The sequence below is a fragment of the Cibotium barometz genome, chromosome 31 (assembly GCF_041138505.1).
Source record: "Cibotium barometz isolate CiBa-2024 chromosome 31, ASM4113850v1, whole genome shotgun sequence".
Lineage (NCBI taxonomy): Eukaryota > Viridiplantae > Streptophyta > Polypodiopsida > Cyatheales > Cibotiaceae > Cibotium > Cibotium barometz.
The window spans coordinates 5,003,431-5,021,399 of NC_141076.1; the positions used below are offsets into that span (position 1 = coordinate 5,003,431).

A 17,969-nucleotide genomic window follows, 5' to 3' on the forward strand; every position below is an offset into this window, starting at 1 on the left:
AACTTGGACCATGGCTTTTCTAAGTATGGCTCTATAGGGTATGTGAGTTGGAGCGTGCTGGTGTAGCCGGATGGCTCTCAAGAAGAAAGCCCGGGTTCAAACCCTGCCCCACTTATTAAAGAAATCCTTCTGCACCCATCCCTCGTAAAAAAAAAGGTAGGCCTATAGTTGTGAGAACGGGGAGCAACATTTACAACACCATGCCCATCATAATTATTTTGTTCACAAATAGGGGCGCCCATCAAAGCTGCCCAAGCGATGCACATGTGAACACCGTAAGCCATAAGCACATCCTTACGATTTATTGAGTTCAGATCGGACGGCCCATACGAAGTGCTCACTTAGGGTTTCGGGCTACACTTCTACTCTCCCTTCGTCGGCGCTCTCCACCCGCACATACGAGCGTCCTGTCAACTGCGGAACAGCTACAATGGTGTGTATTCTCTCTCTCTCTCTCTCTCTCTCTCTCTCTGGGTCAGCAGCTTGAGGTTATCGCATTGGGTTCCCAGCATTAGGGTTTCGCATCAGAAAAGGAGATTCCGCAGAGTCTGAAACGCGTTAGGATGTCAGGTCATTAAGTCAGCAATGGTCGTCAGGTTCTCGAACTGCACAGGGTTAGGCGTGATTGTGTGCTCCAGATTAGGGTTTCTCTTGGATAAGTACGTAGGTATTATGATATTTTAGGGCTTTGTCCGCTTTCCTAGTGTTAGGGTTTGCGTTGGTGAGATTTGTGTAAGTTAAGGGTCATCAATTGCAAGATGTTCCTGCTAATTTTTCTGTTTCTGTTTTTACTAGCCTTCTCACAAGACCTTCCTGATCAAGAAGAAGCTGGCGAAAAAGCAGAGGCAGAACCGGCCGATTCCTCACTGGATTCGCATGCGAACCGACAACACCATCAGGTAGGGTCTCTACACATCTTTCCGATCGCTCAGTTGTGCTGATGTTTCAGATGCAATAGCTCTGTGCACAGATCTGGGCACATTCAGGTGGGTTGCATTGATAACATTGCATCTATTACGCCATGTGACAGGTACAACGCGAAGAGAAGGCACTGGCGTAGGACCAAGCTCGGGCTGTAGGCCTCTGGTAATGGTTTTACAGAGTTATCATGCAAGATTTGTCGGTCTTGCTCGTACTTTTTGGTTTGAGAATGTAGCTTCTGTTAGGCCTCCAAGAGATTTCATGTAGAGGTCGTGGTTTGGGCTTGTACTTTTTTACCATGCTATGATAATTAAGATTCCTGGATGCTATCCAGCATCCTTATCAAACAAAATGTGCAACCTGTCTGGGCAGACCTTCATCTATTTGCTCAGAATGTAATTTGCTGAGTTTTTAGCCTATGTCTCTATGCCTCGAGGTCAGACAGGGTTTTGAGTCATGTTTTGCAGTGGGTTTATGTTGTGATCTGCATGATTTTTTCACCTTCTGGAATTTGTATGTGGTTTCTACTGGTTGTTTGTATTTGTCCTAGTATTGTTGTCTATCATCATGCTGTACACTGCTGGGAAGAGTAAAGGCTGATCTTAGCCAAACTACAGGTGGGCCAATTCAGTTAGGACATTGGTTTACTAGATTGTGTATAAAATTTGACGTTTGCTTTTGTGTTTATACAATTTGCTGCTGGTTATTGTTCTCTTCTAGGGGCACATTTCACGGTTGTTCCCCTTATCCCCCTCTTCTATGGACAGCTCCCGCTGCCAGCTACTTGAATCCCCCATGCTTCCAAATCAATGATTAAAGTTGCTGTTTGAAGTAAGTCTGAAAAACATGGCATCTGAGGGCTCTGACCAGATACCTAGTCCTTTGAATCAATAAAGGTAGTGGTGTTTCCTTTGAATCAATAAAGGTAGTGGTGTTGTATAGCTGGACAGCTCTCTCTTGATGGGCTTAAAACTTCTAACTCCACCTGGGAAGTTTCAATATCTAATTGTACGCAATGATTTATCATTAAGTTGATAATAAATGTTATCAAAGGTTAAAAGAAAGTTTGGAAAATTTGATAGGCCTGGGTGAGGTTATATTTTTAGTGGGTTCGGCATGGCAAAAATGGCCAGGAATGTCGTATTGGGAAACACAATGCATTGGTTTGCGAGATCTTATGCACTCTGGAATAAACTTGCACCATACCTTTTATAGTGCAGTCCTTATTCCTGAAATTCTAAGGGTTGCAAGGCATTAAAATGCTGAACTCTGATTCATGGCAAAATCTCTCATAAAATATGATATGTAAGTTGCAACTTTTGGATTATTAATCTAGTTGAAAAATATTCTTGCATGTTAGCTTTGTTTGGCATCTGTTACTCTGATTGGTCCTCCTACTATATAGCTGATTTGCATATACCCATTGTATGGGTATGAACTTATGTCCTGTTGATTTTGTTTGGTGTAACTTATTGGCTTTTGAGGACAATGCATGGAGTCGTCAAGTTTCAAGCTTGCCTTGGCCATAAGATATTGTGTGCAGAGTACTAATTTCTAGTCAAGAAGTGCAGGCGCAACATTCTTCTTGATGAATTGCACATCTGGTCACTTGGTTTTGCCATGTTCTTTTCTTTGGAGATGCCTTAAACTGCGGAGGCGAAAATGTTATGTTTTGGTATGTCTATTCAAGTGTTTTAATGGAAGTGTGCTGTAAGCTTGGAAGAGTTGTCAAGTAGGCACGTACATGGATGCATGTGGCTTTGTTCAAGCTGCGTGCGTTTCTGCACTTTTTGAGCTTCAATCAAGCACAGCATATGGTGAGAAGCAATAGCTAACAATAATAATAACCTTTTGTAATATTAATCAAGGATTTTTTCCCATCTCTTTTTAATTGCAAGTTGTTCCTAGTCTTTTCTTGTGAAAGATAGTACTAATTGTGTTTAGAAGAAATAGTCCATGGTTCCTAGCATAATGATTAAGACCATTCTTGATTTGAATATGGATAGGTTGAAGGTTGCATGTGATTATTGCATATATGCCCACTGATTAGTCTCACATACATTGCTAGAAGGAGAATTTCTGGAGTGCCTCATGCTGTACTCTACTGGTGTTTGGCCAAAATCTGTTTGTTGTGTAAGAGTTTTTACATATCATCCATTGGAGCTCTCTTGTCTCTTTCTCACAGGTCTTGTTTAGCACCAATTTTGCTAGAGGTAATGCTAAGGTGGTTCATGTTATTGTGTTGGGTGCGAGTTACAGGTTTGTATCTTCTTGCGTTTATTGATGTAGTTGCTTAGACTAATGCACGCCCTCTTCAGTTTGGAAATATCCAATGGTTGAAGTTTACTTTGGAATTTTTTTTGATTTTGCTTTGAGTCTGACTTTTAGGGCACTTCTTCAGGAGGATTTTTATATCCAAAGATATCTCAATTTTGGATTATCTCTCTCTAGGCCAAAACAAGGTAAAATAAGATCTTTCTCCTATTTTAGAGATGGGAATAATTTCAAGAACAGAAGGGGAGGTTCTTACACCTTTACACCTCAAGAGCTGGAGGGAGGAATCTTACATCCTACCCCACTTAGCTGGAGGATAAACTCTTTCACCTTAAGATCCAATTGATTCTAGGGTTCCTTATAGTCTGGTCAAGCCAAGTAGAATCCTGGGATAAAGATCCCTTCTACAAGAAGAACATCCAGAACTCATTATCAGAGAACAATTCATTCAGAACATATCATTCATACCCTTAACACAATAATGGTCCATCAGACCGAAAATTCTATCTGAACATTCCTCACGGAAATTTCAATTATGCAAATGTAATCCTTCAATACAAGCAAAAAGAATCTCTCCATCACTGCTACATAGGTTTTATTAAACCCTCTATGTCTTATTAGGATATCATGAGCCTCCAAAAGGAAAACTTTCTTGAACTCATAAAGGTTAGGAATGCATATGTATAAAATAGAATTCCATCTTATAGTTCTCACATAAATTTGCACCCCTCAATTATCACTTAAAGTAATTATTCACTAGAATTTGTACCTAATCAAGCAACTCATTCCTTATCGTAGAAATAACATCACCAATACCTTTGTAGGTCAAAGCCTTAGCCACCACATTATCCTTGCATGGTCTATAAGTAATTACAAATTCAAGTTCTTTAAGTTCACACCGCCTTCTTTGTTAAGGATTCAGTTTGATCGAGTGAAGGTACAGCTTTGATGATCAGTTTGAAGCTCAATCCATTAACCCAAGAATATAATGTCTCCATATTTTAAGATCATGCACCACTGTTAAGTTTATTGGATTCATATTCTAGTAGCTTATTATCCTCTCGACTCCAAACACTTTCTACTATTGCAACACCACACATTGATGGTAAGTAGAAAAGTTTTATCCATGGTAAACCCCTATGCTTAACATTGCCTTGCCTTTATAATAAAGAACACGTCTTCTATTATAATTGTAACCTGGCACTAACATATATAAAGCGGCCTTACCTTGTACTTCATAAATGAATATGGGCATCTCTAGGATTTTGTAGATATACTTTTTGGGATCTAGAATTGCTAACGACTATTTTTAAGTCTTGACTAGGCAAGCTCCTTGTATATAAGTCTAAGATTTCATAGATATACTTTTTGTGAGCTAGACTAGTTGCTGAGGACTATTTCTAAGTCTTGGCCAAGCAAGCTCCTTGAATATAACTTAATTTTGGCATAAGCAATATATAAATCATTCCCCATTGTGAATCAAGAATTCCTAAGATCTATTTTTAAGTCTTGGCTAGGCAAGCTCCTTTTATATAGCTCAATTTTTACATAAGCAATACATAATCATTCCCAATTGTGAATCAAGACTTGTGAGCTCTCTACTCTCTTTCCCTCTTCTCTTGCTTGTCTTGGTTTGAGTCATGCATCGTGTAGATGGATGCTAGTAAGTCTGGGAGTGATTAGGGCTTCCATAGCACTTAGAGTTTCCTTGCCCTTGTTATTGAGTGATTTGGAGCCAAGTGGAGCTAATCTTTGCTTGCTTCCATCAAAGTAAGAGAAGCTGTCTCTTTACACTCCATCAGCTAGGAGCTCTTTAGTGTGATAATGAGAGGAGACATCACAGAGCCAGGCTAGCACACCCCCAAGCGAAAGTTGCATTTGTAGCTCTTTGGTAAGTCCCCCGCACGACACATGTACTAGAAAGGTAAGAGAACTTGTTGAATATATTTGATGTTATTATAAGGGAGAGTCATAGGGATTAGCCCCATTTTAGTGTATATTCCAAGCTATTGGGCTTACCAAAGTTTGCTCGATGTGTTGGTTAGAGGAGGGTAACACCTTGAAAGGCATATGGTATTGGAGTGTTTTGAATGAGTGTTTTCTTCTTATTTTATTAAGTTTTATTTCATTCCAATTTTTTGTTTTAAAAAAGAAAAATCACTAATTTGTTTGCTTAAATGCTATGTTTTTTGGAATTAAGTGTAAAGATTGCCAGATTGGTGTGATTATAGCACTTATAAAACATAAATTAGAAGCTCAAAAATTCATGTGCATTGCTTTCTTTAGAGGAATAAAAATCTCCCAAAAGTTGATACAATTAGGCATTTGCTTTTGAATTCACCTCTTGAATTAGGAGTAGCATAGCTAGGCTACACCCCAAACAGTCTAAGGAACCAAAAGAAAAACAAAGCAAATCGTGACCTTTACTCTCTGAAAAACAAGTGCAAGCATCGAGAGTTTACACCACTGGGTTCAAAGGTTTAAATCCATTAGGTTTATTTTATTTTTTGAGAAGCATAAACTATATAAATGAAAAGAGGGGGATAACAAAAAGTTTTTTTTTTGAACGGAGAAGAGTAACTTTAGATAAGACTAAAACCTCTACATATTGGTAGAATTCTTGAAAGAACAATAATGTTTAGGATGAAGCGAGCCAATTGTTAAACTTCTTCTTCAATCTCTTTTCCTTCTTCTACTAAGGAGGTAGCTTTCATGGTAGATTCTTCTCTGATTTGAGCAATCTGGGCATTGTAGTGTCTTTTCACCATTAGGGTCTTCATGGCTTCCTCCATTTCATTTGTTCGGGCATGAACTCCCCACTTTTTGAATTTAGCATCAGCCACCAAGTTCATATGTATAAACTAGATTCCTTGGGTACCCTTATCCTCTTGATTGCTTGCACTTGTACGAGCATGAACACTAAGCCTATGATTATATTCGACATGAGGAATCGATGGACATTGACACAGATCTTAGAGTACATCGCAAGGTAGATAATTCTAAATTCATTACCACAAATGAATATAAGTTACATGTCATTCATCAAGTCATAGGATTTTCGTGCTCGTTTGTGTGAGTGAAGTAAAAAAAAACCATACATAAAGAATGGCGGGGAGTTGGCACAGTCCTCCTGGAAATTTAATAAACATAGGAGAATGTGCCCTTCGCCCTTTTCCCAAATAGCACTTTTGATATCGAAAGTGGACCAAAACACCTTCAGTGTTGAAGGTGGCCATTAGTCCTACGTATTGATTTATGATACAAAACTCATTTTTAAATGTAGTAATGAATTTATAATTTTCTAATTTGCGAGCTACTTTTGAATCTCCACCGAACATAAGAACAGGCTTCAAGCTCATCGATTGCGGATGTTAGTCCAACATTGCTTCCAAGTATGCTTTCAAATTCATGTTCATTCGAGCATTTCAAATATGCTCTACACTACACGAAGTATGCTACCCAAACACTCACACAAAACACACAAGCTTCAAAGCATGGAGTGCACCTGGTTTTGATGATGATGTGTGTGTGTGTGTGTGAGTGAGAGAGAGAGAGAGAGAGAGAGAGAGAGAGAGAGAGAGTACTTGCTTGCATTTATATACCAAGACATCTTGTGCATGAGGTAGTTCGGGATTCTCAAGCATATACGAGCTTGCAAAAGAGGTAGCTTCTTCTGGATGACTAGCAATACATCCGATCCACAACATGAAATCAGCCTTTGAGAGCTTTTCAAAAAATTTATGTGCATCTACCATGGTTGCACAACTCAATAAGTGTCATCGCCATGAATAGATCTTCGTCAAACTCGATAGACACAAGCTCAAAGTGATCAGTGTGATCAATGCATTCCAAGAGACATCATCTCGAGAAAAGAGAGGAGAACATTACCGCTGGGGGCATGCCCATGATTGCCTCCACGCGTTGCTCCTAAGTTTCTTCCCGTGACACCTGATGTTGATCTTTTGATCGGATTATAGTGACTAATGCACTATGAAAAATCAGACGCTAATTAATTATGCAGCTCGATTTGATCTGATCTGAGCTAACTCCTGTATATGCACGAGTTCTCTTGATCTCTATTGATGTTGTTGCTAATGTTAGCAGCCTGTTGGCAGTTTGTACAATGATTGATCCTTTTTGTATAAGTTTAGGCTGTCATCATGCGTAGCAGAGAGCTGAGAGCAAAGACCAGCACAACATCACAGCAAAAGCCAGTGGTCATCATCAAGTGTAGCAAATGCTATTGATTGTAAAGCTTCAGGCAGTGTAGCCATGAGCGGCGTAGCAGCCTGTTTGGCATTTTGTACATCGATTGCTCCTTTTTTGTATAAGTTTCGGCTGTCATCATGCGTAGCAGAGAGCTGAGATCAAAGACAGCGCAACATCACAGCAAAAGCCAGTGGCCATCATCAAGCATAGCAAATGCTATCGATCGTAAAGCTTCAAGTAGAGTAGCCATGAGCGACGTAGCAGCATATTGGCAGTTTGTACAATGATTTGCATAAAAGTTCCGGCTGTCATCATGTGTAGCAAAGACCAACACAACATCAGGGCAAAAGCCTGTTGTGGCAGAGGTAATGCATCGGCGCATGCGTTGGAGTGTTGAGAATGATTCAGATTCGAGGTTGCTTCAGAAAGCTCACAGATATAGAGGGAGAGAGAGGCCGATTGAGCCTTTTGAAGGGAGTTATTCCATAATTTAATTTTATTTACATACCACGTGGTTTTTTCCCTTTCGTGATTTTTTGCAAGGATGTTAGGCTACCCAAGTTGTCCCTTCATGACATTAATTCTTTAATTGTTAAACAATTTCTGGTTTCTCGCATTCCATATGGCCCAAAGGAACTCAGCTCTAATAATATTCCATAATCTAGTATTACAATTAGGAGCAACTCCAAGCAGAACATGTTACCAAGAAAGGTGGGCAATGGATTCCTTGGCATGCCCACAAATTTCATCTCCCCAACACCCAATTTAAGAGCCTTTGATCCAGACCAAATGGCTTTGAATATAGGACAATAAGATTTTTTATTTTGGCTGTATGAATTGGGACCACAAATGAATGAATCTAAAATCCCATTGGTTCCTATTCCAAAGCAGGTTCCATCATCAGGCATTAAGGTTGCAATGGACTATGGTACAACGACCAGGGGGGATGGGGTGCAAGTCAAGCTAGCCGATCCGATAGAAGGCTTTGTGAGAACTTTGATTTGCTGAGTTGGAAAGGGGGGGGGAGGGGGGAGAATAGGGTCCCACCTATTGAGTCTGAAAGTATCTAGGACAAAGTCTATAGACTTCTTGAAGTTCTCTTATGGACATCTAGTGTTTGCTATGTTGGTGGTCCATAGGTCCATCTTGATGCTCTTTTTGTGTAGGAAAAAGTCTTGGGACATAGCATTAACCTCAACATAGTCTCCCAGAAGCATTGAGAGCCAGATGGAATCCTTCCTCATGATGATGACCTTATGACACAATTGGGAGGATAGGGCTAGATCACCTTTTCTTGTGTTCCATGCACTCCATATAACTTTGACAAGAGGGCTATCAAAAGGGGTAATCTACATGTATTTTATACATCATACCATCTCCTGACCACAGAAAGGTCTTGAATAGGGATTTCAAACTTTTAAAATCCTTGTTAGAGGGTCTCTAGCAAGACAGGAAATAGATAGAGGCAAGGATCAAGATGTGTTTCAAGACAAGAACCCTACCAGTCGAACTCATATACATACCTCTCCAATTGTCAAATTTTTTCCTTATTCTTTTCGTAACCCAAATCCATATTTGGTGAATGGATACCCCAAAACCCATTGGGATGCCAAGGAGCCTAAAAATATGGCCATATTGAAGAACTGTGCATCCTTGTTGTTGGAGAAGCCAACATTCAGGGGGGCATTAACTAGGCTTTTGATACTTGTCTTGGCAAGATTAATCTTGGAGCTTGATGCTAAATAAAAAAAATTGATGCAATCCCAAAAGGTAGAGATCGATCTATTATCATGGGTGAGGAGTCCATTTGTGTCCTCAGTAAACTGTTGAAGGCAAGCCAAGGAAGAGTTGTTATGAAAGGAGATTCCTTTGAGGGAGCCATTGTTCATTGCTTCTTGTACAAGCCAGCCCAAAGCATCTACAACAATAGCATACAGTAGGGGGGCCAGGAGGCAACCACGTCTGATTGACTTTTGGAGAGGGAATGTCTGGGTGAGGATCCCATTGATAGAAACTCTGGCACGAGCATTACCAAAAAGGGTACAGACTGCATTAATGAAGCATGGGCCAAGCCGCATACCCTTTAAGGATTGCTTAATAAAGGGACATTCTAACTTGTCATAAGTTTTGTCAAAGTCCATTTTGATGAATAGAAAGTATTGGTTTATTTCTTGAGCATGTTCAACCCCTTCCCATTGAGTAATGATGGCATCCAAGATAAATCTCCCTTTGATAAAGCGTTTTTGTTCCGGTCTTATCTAGCAATTTAAATTGAGTATCAATCTAAGAGCAAGGGCTTTTGCAAAAATCCTGTAGCTAATGTTAGGCATAGTAATTGGTCTCCAATTGGAGAGGATGCTTTTCTCCTCTCTTATGAAAAATTTAATGTTGCCTTCATTAATGAACCTTGGGAGGGCTCCATACATGAGGGATTCTCCCAAATCCCTCAGGTATGAAAATATTTCTCAATTTGTTTCTCAGAGGGGAGATATAATCTTTCTCAATTTTCTATCTTAGGATAGAAAATGTCCTTGGAGGGTCTGTCCTCTCTTCGAGCCCGTCACTCTCTGAGGAACAAGGACATGTGTTTGCATAAAATCAGCTCCTCTTTTCTCAAATCCTTTTTTATAAGTAGTAAAATTTCTTGGAGGTCTATCTTGCCTTGGCCAATGAGAGTTTCAATTTCCTTAAGCTTTATATATTTTGTTTCCCTTATTTCTCTCCTAACACCACCATTTCCAAGCCTTGGTTGGGAAAAGTTTACCATTGAAAGCATGGCACCAGATGTTGTGTATGGTTTCTTTAACGTTAGGTAGTTGAAATAGATTGGGGTTAGTATAGAACCTGACCACCTTAAATCTGTGGGACGTCCTAGCTAGGCCATGTAATCTATCCATAGGTTGTTCCAGCATATTGAAGTCACCAATCAATACCATAGCGGCCCAGGAGAGAATGCCACAGGTCACTGCACAGGAGGAGGCAAGTCCTGAAGCATAAACAGAGACAAAGGGTTAATTTTTCTAAAACAGAATCAACCACTAACAACCACCCATCTATGAGATGGGTACCCGATTATCCTATGCTGATCCTCCACTTCCACTCTGATGAGCTGTGTAAAGCCATTTGTGACTCTTGGAGAGGTTGTTCTATAAGGAACCATGAAAAGCTTTAATCTCCTATAAGCATATGAAGTTCGAGATGATCGCTTCACTAAAGATTCATTCCTTAATTCTAGAAGCTTTGCTCTTATTTGTGAGACATTTAGTATTATAAGATAAGATTCTAATTTCATCGTTCATATCTTAGGATTTTTGGAGGGGGATTTGGGTCTTCCCAGGGGCTTCTTTTTGATAGGGGCAAGGAAAAACATTCAATCGACTTGTGACTGTCTCCTTTTGGTTAGCTAAGAGTCAAGGTATCCTTTGACTCCTTGCTTTTGGTATGATAAATGGAACTCAAAGGAGGGATCTTGACTTGGTAGAGACTCTTCCTTTTGAAAGTCCATCTCTTCTAGCTCTTTCTCAAACTCTTTGTTGAGTTCCAAGTGGGCTTGGGAGCTTTCTTCTAGTTCATCCTCATCATCTCCTTTGCTAGGCAGGTCTAGCTCCGCAAGCGCTTGTGTTACCATATTATAGTAGTGATGTGTGTGAACACACTTAGGACCGCCGGGGCACTTTTTCCCTCACTAGGAGGTTTTTTCCCCCGTGCATTGTATATACGCCCATTATCTTCTAGGGCTTGTCATCTTTCATTTTTGGCACTCATAATACACTACTGTGTTGTGCTCAAGCTTCCTCATCTTCTTGAAGTTGTGTGTGCATTCCTGCAACCCTAATTCCAACAATTGGTATCAGAGCAGGCTTCCTCCTCCCGGGCAGCATCACCGGCACCTGCCGCTTCATCTCCTCCGATTGCAACGAGGTTTCACGAGCGTCTGCAGGTTAGTATACGCTCGTGAAACCTCGTCTGCAGGTTAGTATATGCCGTTTCAGAATTTTGATCTGAAGTCATTTCGCCCTCCGTTTTTGCATTCCAAGTACTGCGCAGGCAAAATCGTCCTACTGTGCAGATTTTCTGTCAAGATTAAAATCTGCAGGACAGGTGCCCATTCGTCTGTTTTGGGCTGTGCTATATAGCACAGGTCGATTTTATACAGGTTTACCTCTTGCAGACAGCATTTACATCTAGTAGTACAGTCATTGGCCATGGCTGACAACAATGATGTATTCCGCATGTTGGCTGCTGAGGATAAGTTGGATGGCACCAACTATCCATTGTGGGCATATATGATGCGACATGTATTGGTAGCAAAGGGGTTATGGAATATTGTGCAGGGTATTGATGCACGTCCTATTGTGGCTGGAAATGCTGCAAACACATCAGAAACAGGTACTATTGATGATGGTGCAGGCACAAGTGCTGTAGCAGCTGTTCGAGAACCACCACTTTCAGCAGAGCAGATTCGTTGGGATGGTAGAGATGCGCAGGCTCATGCCTTGATTGCGCTGTCTGTCAAACGTACCATTATCCCACATATTCGCTCCTGCAGGACTTCTAAGGATGCTTGGGATGTACTTGCCACATTGTATCAGGCAAGAAATGAGGCTCGTGTTGCTTATCTCCGAAAACAGTTGGAGAATGAGCATATGAACGAAGGTGATTCTATGGATAGCTTTTTGACAAAGATCAAGGATTTCAAAGAGCAGCTCATTTCTGCAGATGAAATCCTGTCAGACAGTTCACTTGTGCAGACTGTTTTGAATGGTCTACCAGATTCTTATCAGGGTTTTGCTTCCACTCTTCGCTTGATGATGAAAGGCAATCCCAATGCCTTATCATTTGAGGAGTTAGTTTCTGTTTTGCTGCAAGAAGACCAGTCAAGGCAAAACAGGAATATTATGCGTGTCGCAGATCAAGCTTTCGGTGCTAGTCAGAGAAGCGGGAAAGGTAAAGCTGGCTTTTCTTCTAGTAAGCAGAAATCTGCAAATGCTGCGCAACCAAAGAAGGAAGACAAAGATGAGAAGAAGGGTGACAAACAGAAGACATTTTGCAAGTACTGTAAGGGAAATGATCATGTCATCAAAGCGTGTCCTAAGCTGGCTGCGAAAGAGGCTAAGAAGAAAGAGGCTGGTATGGCTGTTGCAGATGCCTCTCCTTCTAACAATGAATCTGCTAATGTTGTGCTAGATACAGAATGGGCATTCAATGCGCAGTGCAGTTATGACCCATCTTTGCATGACACATGTATGTCTGCAGTAGATTCAGATGTATGGTACTTTGACAGTGGTGCCACTAAGCATATCACCTCGCAGCGCAGTTTATTCACTTTCCTTGAGTCTGCTCCCACAGGGAATACTGTCACTTGTGCCAATAACTCCTCTTATCCCGTTAAAGGAGTTGGACAGATTGTGCTGAATGTTGCAAATGGCAACACCTTTACACTTTTTGATGCATTGTATGTGCCAGGGATCAAAAAGAATCTGCTGTCAGTCTCCGCATTTGCCAAAACAGGTTTGGTTGTAAAATTTGTGGATGACAGATGTACTGTTCATGATCTCTCTTGTGGTGACATCATTGTAGCATCTGGTTCACTATGTCGAGGGCTGTATAAGCTCAATATGGATGGCAAATGTGTAGAGGATTCAGCATGTGCTATTATGGATACGCAGGCTATTTCAAATGCAAAACTGTGGCATGCACGTTTTGGTCATCTGAATTTTGCAAGTTTGCTGCGCCTGCAGAAATCTGAAATGGTGTCTTCTTTGCCTAAGCTTGAGGCACCTGTCAAGCATGTTTGTGAGGGCTGCATATTGGGTAAAATGCAGCGTGCTTCCTTTCCCAAAGATGGATCAGTGAGAGCTGAACGCAGATTGCAGCTTGTTCACAGTGATGTTTGTGGACCCATGCAAACTCCATCATTTGGAAACTACCTTTACTTCGTGACTTTCATTGATGATTTTACCAGGCATGCATGGGTATATCCTTTGAAGGCAAAGTCCGAAGTGTTTTTGTGCTTCAAACAGTTTTTGGTTATGGCTGAAAATGTGTCAGAAAGTAAGATGGGCACCCTCCGTTCAGATCGAGGGGGGGAGTATATGTCTTCAGAATTTAATGCATTTCTGGCTGAGCGTGGGATAAAACACCAATGTACAGTGCCGTATACACCACAGCAAAATGGTGTGGCTGAGAGAAAAAACAGGTCTCTCATGGAAATGGCAAGATGTATGGTTAAGAGTCAAAGTCTACCACATGGTTTTTGGCTTGAGGCTGTCATGTGTGCCACTTATGTACTAAACAGGTGTCCCACCAAAGCATTACAGGTTGTCACTCCATATGAGGCTTGGCATGGCCGCAAGCCATCTGTTGGCCATTTACGTGTTTTTGGTTGCCTGGCATATGCATTAGTGCCTGTGCAACATCGCAGAAAATTGGATGACAAAGCTGTCAAATGTATTTTTGTTGGATATAGTGCTGAGAGCAAAGGCTATCGTTTGTATCATCCACAGACAAAGCGCATTTTGGTTAGCCGTGATGTTGTATTTGTGGAAGATGCAGTTCAGCCCTTGGTTTCATGTACTAAGGAGACAGATATCAGCTCACGTGATGTCTATGATACATTGTTGCCTCTTTTCAGTGGTGCACAGTCAAGTGCAATACCTCATGAGGCAGTTTTTCAGCCTATGCAGGTTTTAAATGATGGCACAGATCAGCCTATATCTGATGCAGATGTGCATGATGCACTTGAGGATGAGAGACAAGAGATTGAGGGCTCTAGGAATATGCCTAGATGGCTGGTGCAGACTTTGCGTGACAGCAAGTTGGATGCCCCTTTGTCTAGTCGCACTCGTTCTGGCTCTCATGGTGCCTCTTATGCGTCAGATTGTTATGCATTGGCTGTTTCTAGTATGTGCGATGAAAATGAGCCTGTTTCATTTGATGAGGCACAAAGTTCAGAAAATTGGATGGCTGCTATGCAAGCAGAATACGATGCTATTATGAAGAATAGTACATGGTCTTTATGTGACTTGCCCCCTGGCAAGAAGGCCATTGGCACTAAGTGGGTATACAAATTGAAGCGTAAGCCTGATGGCACAGTGGATCGCCATAAGGCTAGGCTTGTTGCAAAAGGTTATGCTCAAGAGAAGGGCATTGATTTTGATGAGACTTTTGCTCCCACATGTCGTATGACCACTGTTCGTAGCATCTGTGCATTAGCAGCTCATAATGGTTGGAATGTACATCAGCTGGACATAAAGACTGCGTTCTTAAATGGAGATTTGCATGAGGAGGTGTATGTATCGCAGCCTCGTGGTTTTGTTCAAAGAGGGCAGGAAAACAAAGTGTGCAGGTTAAAAAAGGCTTTATATGGTTTAAAGCAAGCTCCACGAGCTTGGTATGAAAAAATACATGCATATTTGACTGCACATGGGTTTCAGAATAGTCCAACAGAAAGCACTTTGTATGTTAAACGTGTGGATGGTGTACATCTAATCATTGCTCTCTATGTCGATGACATGCTGCTCACAGGACCAAATGAGAGTCATATTGCTGATTTTAAGGCTGATTTGAATGCCTCTTTTGAGATGTCAGATTTGGGGCATTTGCATCATTATTTGGGGATACAATTTAAGCAGTGTGATGGAGGTATTGCTTTGTGTCAGACAAAGTATATTGAAACATTGTTGCGGAGATTTGGCCTTGAAGACTGCAAGCCTATTGCTACTCCAATGGAGACAGGTTTGAAGTTGAGTCTTCATGATGCTGGAGATCACTTTGATGTCACACTCTATCAGACAGCTGTTGGTTGCCTCATTTATGTATGCATTACGAGGCCAGACATTCAGTTTGCAGTCTCACAGGTGAGTAGATTTATGCATAGCCCAGGCATTAAGCATTGGCAGGCAGTGAAGCGTATCTTTCGCTATTTGAGTGGTACTCGGCATCTTGGGTTGTTTTATCCCAAGGGGGGATCATTGCCGCCAGATTTACATGCTTTTTCAGATTCTGACTGGGCTGGTTGTTATGACACACGCGTGTCCACGAGTGGTTTTTGCTTCATGCTTGGAAGCTCATGCATATCATGGTTGAGCAAGAAGCAGCCTACTGTGGCCACTTCTAGTTGTGAAGCTGAGTACAGGGCAGCTTTCACAGCTACGGTTGAGTGTGTGTGGCTCAGACGCCTTATGGCTGATTTGGGTGTTGGGCAGCCATCTGCCACCACCATCTTCACTGACAGTCAGAGCGCATTGGCAGTTGCGCGGAACCCAGTGTTCCATGCTCGTACGAAGCACATTGAGGTGCACTACCATTATGTCAGGGAGAGACTCTCTGCAGGAGAGATCAGTTTGGCTTATGTGCCAACGCAGGATAACCTTGCAGACCTTTTCACAAAGGCTCTGCCTCGTGAGAAGTTCGAAGCTTTTCGCAAAGCTTTGGGCTTACTCCCTTTTGTGGATTCGTCCACATAGCTAGACACTTCCCTATACATGAGTGCTAGCTCTTGTTCACCGCATCACTCCAGGGGGGATTTGTTACCATATTATAGTAGTGATGTGTGTGAACACACTTAGGACCGCCGGGGCACTTTTTCCCTCACTAGGAGGTTTTTTCCCCCGTGCATTGTATATACGCCCATTATCTTCTAGGGCTTGTCATCTTTCATTTTTGGCACTCATAATACACTACTGTGTTGTGCTCAAGCTTCCTCATCTTCTTGAAGTTGTGTGTGCATTCCTGCAACCCTAATTCCAACAGCTTGATCCAACTTTTTAGGACTTCCACTAGGGGGTGGTGGGGGACCAAAGCATAGACAATCAATGCTCTTGCATAGTGGTATGTGACAGACCAATCTCGAACCAGATGAAGAGGCAAGGAGATTGATACAGACATACCTTTCTTGCTTGGAGTTCCATGTTTGTTAGAATCATTTTTGTCTCCTAGGAAGGTCTTTGGGCAGTCTGATGGTAGTAGGTCGAAGTCAAAGGAGGTCCCTTAGGTGACGAATCCCCTCATGGTCATGGGGGCTGGGTGGGGGTTCTTCCATGGCTCAATGTGGAAGCATAGGGGCCTAAAAAATGATTAATCCACTAGGTTTATCCTTTAACATCGTATCCTCCATCCTAGGAATTAATGATAATTAAGTGTATTAATCTATGCATTAAAAAAAACACCAACAAACCAATCATGAAAAACAATCCCTAAATTTTACAAGTTTTGTGTGTAAGGCACATGCTAGAAACCATGGTAAATTCTAAGGGTTCGACATCACTAGTTTCTAAGACTTTGAATCCACCAATCTTTGCCCACATCCAAGTTTGAACCCATGTACGACAAACAATACCTTTGACACCGTATCCTTTACATGCCCTATACCATCCTAGAAATTACTATTAATTAGTGCATTAAAAAAACACCAACCAATTATGCAAATTGATTGTTCAATTTTACAGGCTCTATGCAAGACACGTGTTTTGGGAAACCATGTTAGAGACTGGCCAATTCTAAGGGTGACAGTCTACCTAACCAGACTATAGTGCATCTAAGAACTTGGTTTTTTTTTTCTACCTATCTAGCCTTGGATCTTGACAAATTGACAATACTCAATAGAGTAGCTTTAGAATGAAAAGGCATGATTCTAATATGATAGATCCTTAAAAGCGAGAGGTCTCTTGTGAAATAAGCCAAGAAAGTACCAACCTACATGGAGGGCTTGGGGGTTATCCCAAATTTGTTTCCCAACTAGGCCAATAGGCCTCATCTTTTATCACCAACTAGGCCAATAGGCCTCATCTTTTATCACCAATTTCATGAATAATGCAATAAACTTCACAACAAAAGCCTTTGAGCACCATACTTTTTAAAGAAATCAAAGCACTGCATTGAGAGTTGGCACAACCATATTTTCTCAGCAAGAGCTCGTGGCTATAGATATGATCATTGTTCAAAGCACCAACGTGGTTGATGATGGGAATGCCACTTAGTGTATAGATAAGAAGCTTAGCCACGATCAATAGGCTATATAATCATCATTTAAAACCCCAACATTGTCGGTGATGGGAATGCCACTTAGTGGCTACAGATATGAATCCTAGCCACACTCAATAGCCCCAAGGCGGAGTCACATTTGCAACTCCTAGACACCCAACACCAGCCCTCATGATGGGTGCCCCATGATGGGTGGCACTTATACAATACAGCCAATGCACATAGCTCCATCATGTACGCATGCCGTTTTCAACCAAAACCTTACCAACGTGGAATGTGCATAGTTGAGACCAAGGTTAGAATCATATTATGCATATTTCTAAGGGAGTCATGATACTTCTTAGTGCTTCAACTAGAGAAATCCTAAAGCATGAAGTCAAGGACAATGTCCTATGCTTTATCCCCACTGAGACACCCCTCTTTAACACTACCATCGCTAGAGAAATCCTAAAGCATGAAGTCAAGGGCAATGTCCTATGCTTTATCCAGAGAGACACCCCTCTTTAACACTACCATCACTTATAATCATGCAACATCAAAATGCTTTATCCAGAGAGACACCCCTCTTTAACACTACCATC

The 17,969-nt window shown here is 41.4% G+C and overlaps 1 protein-coding gene across 1 annotated transcript; it reads left to right on the top strand.

Annotated features, from left to right (window-relative positions):
- The first annotated feature begins 277 nt into the window (after positions 1 to 277).
- Positions 278 to 1,340, top strand: LOC147620427 (large ribosomal subunit protein eL39). Its single transcript, XM_086824642.1, has 3 exons — positions 278 to 433; positions 796 to 899; positions 1,031 to 1,340. The coding sequence occupies exons 1-3, from the start codon at positions 431 to 433 to the stop codon at positions 1,077 to 1,079; spliced, it is 156 nt and encodes a 51-aa protein (XP_086680768.1). The 5' UTR covers positions 278 to 430; the 3' UTR covers positions 1,080 to 1,340.
- The last annotated feature ends 16,629 nt before the right edge of the window (positions 1,341 to 17,969 follow it).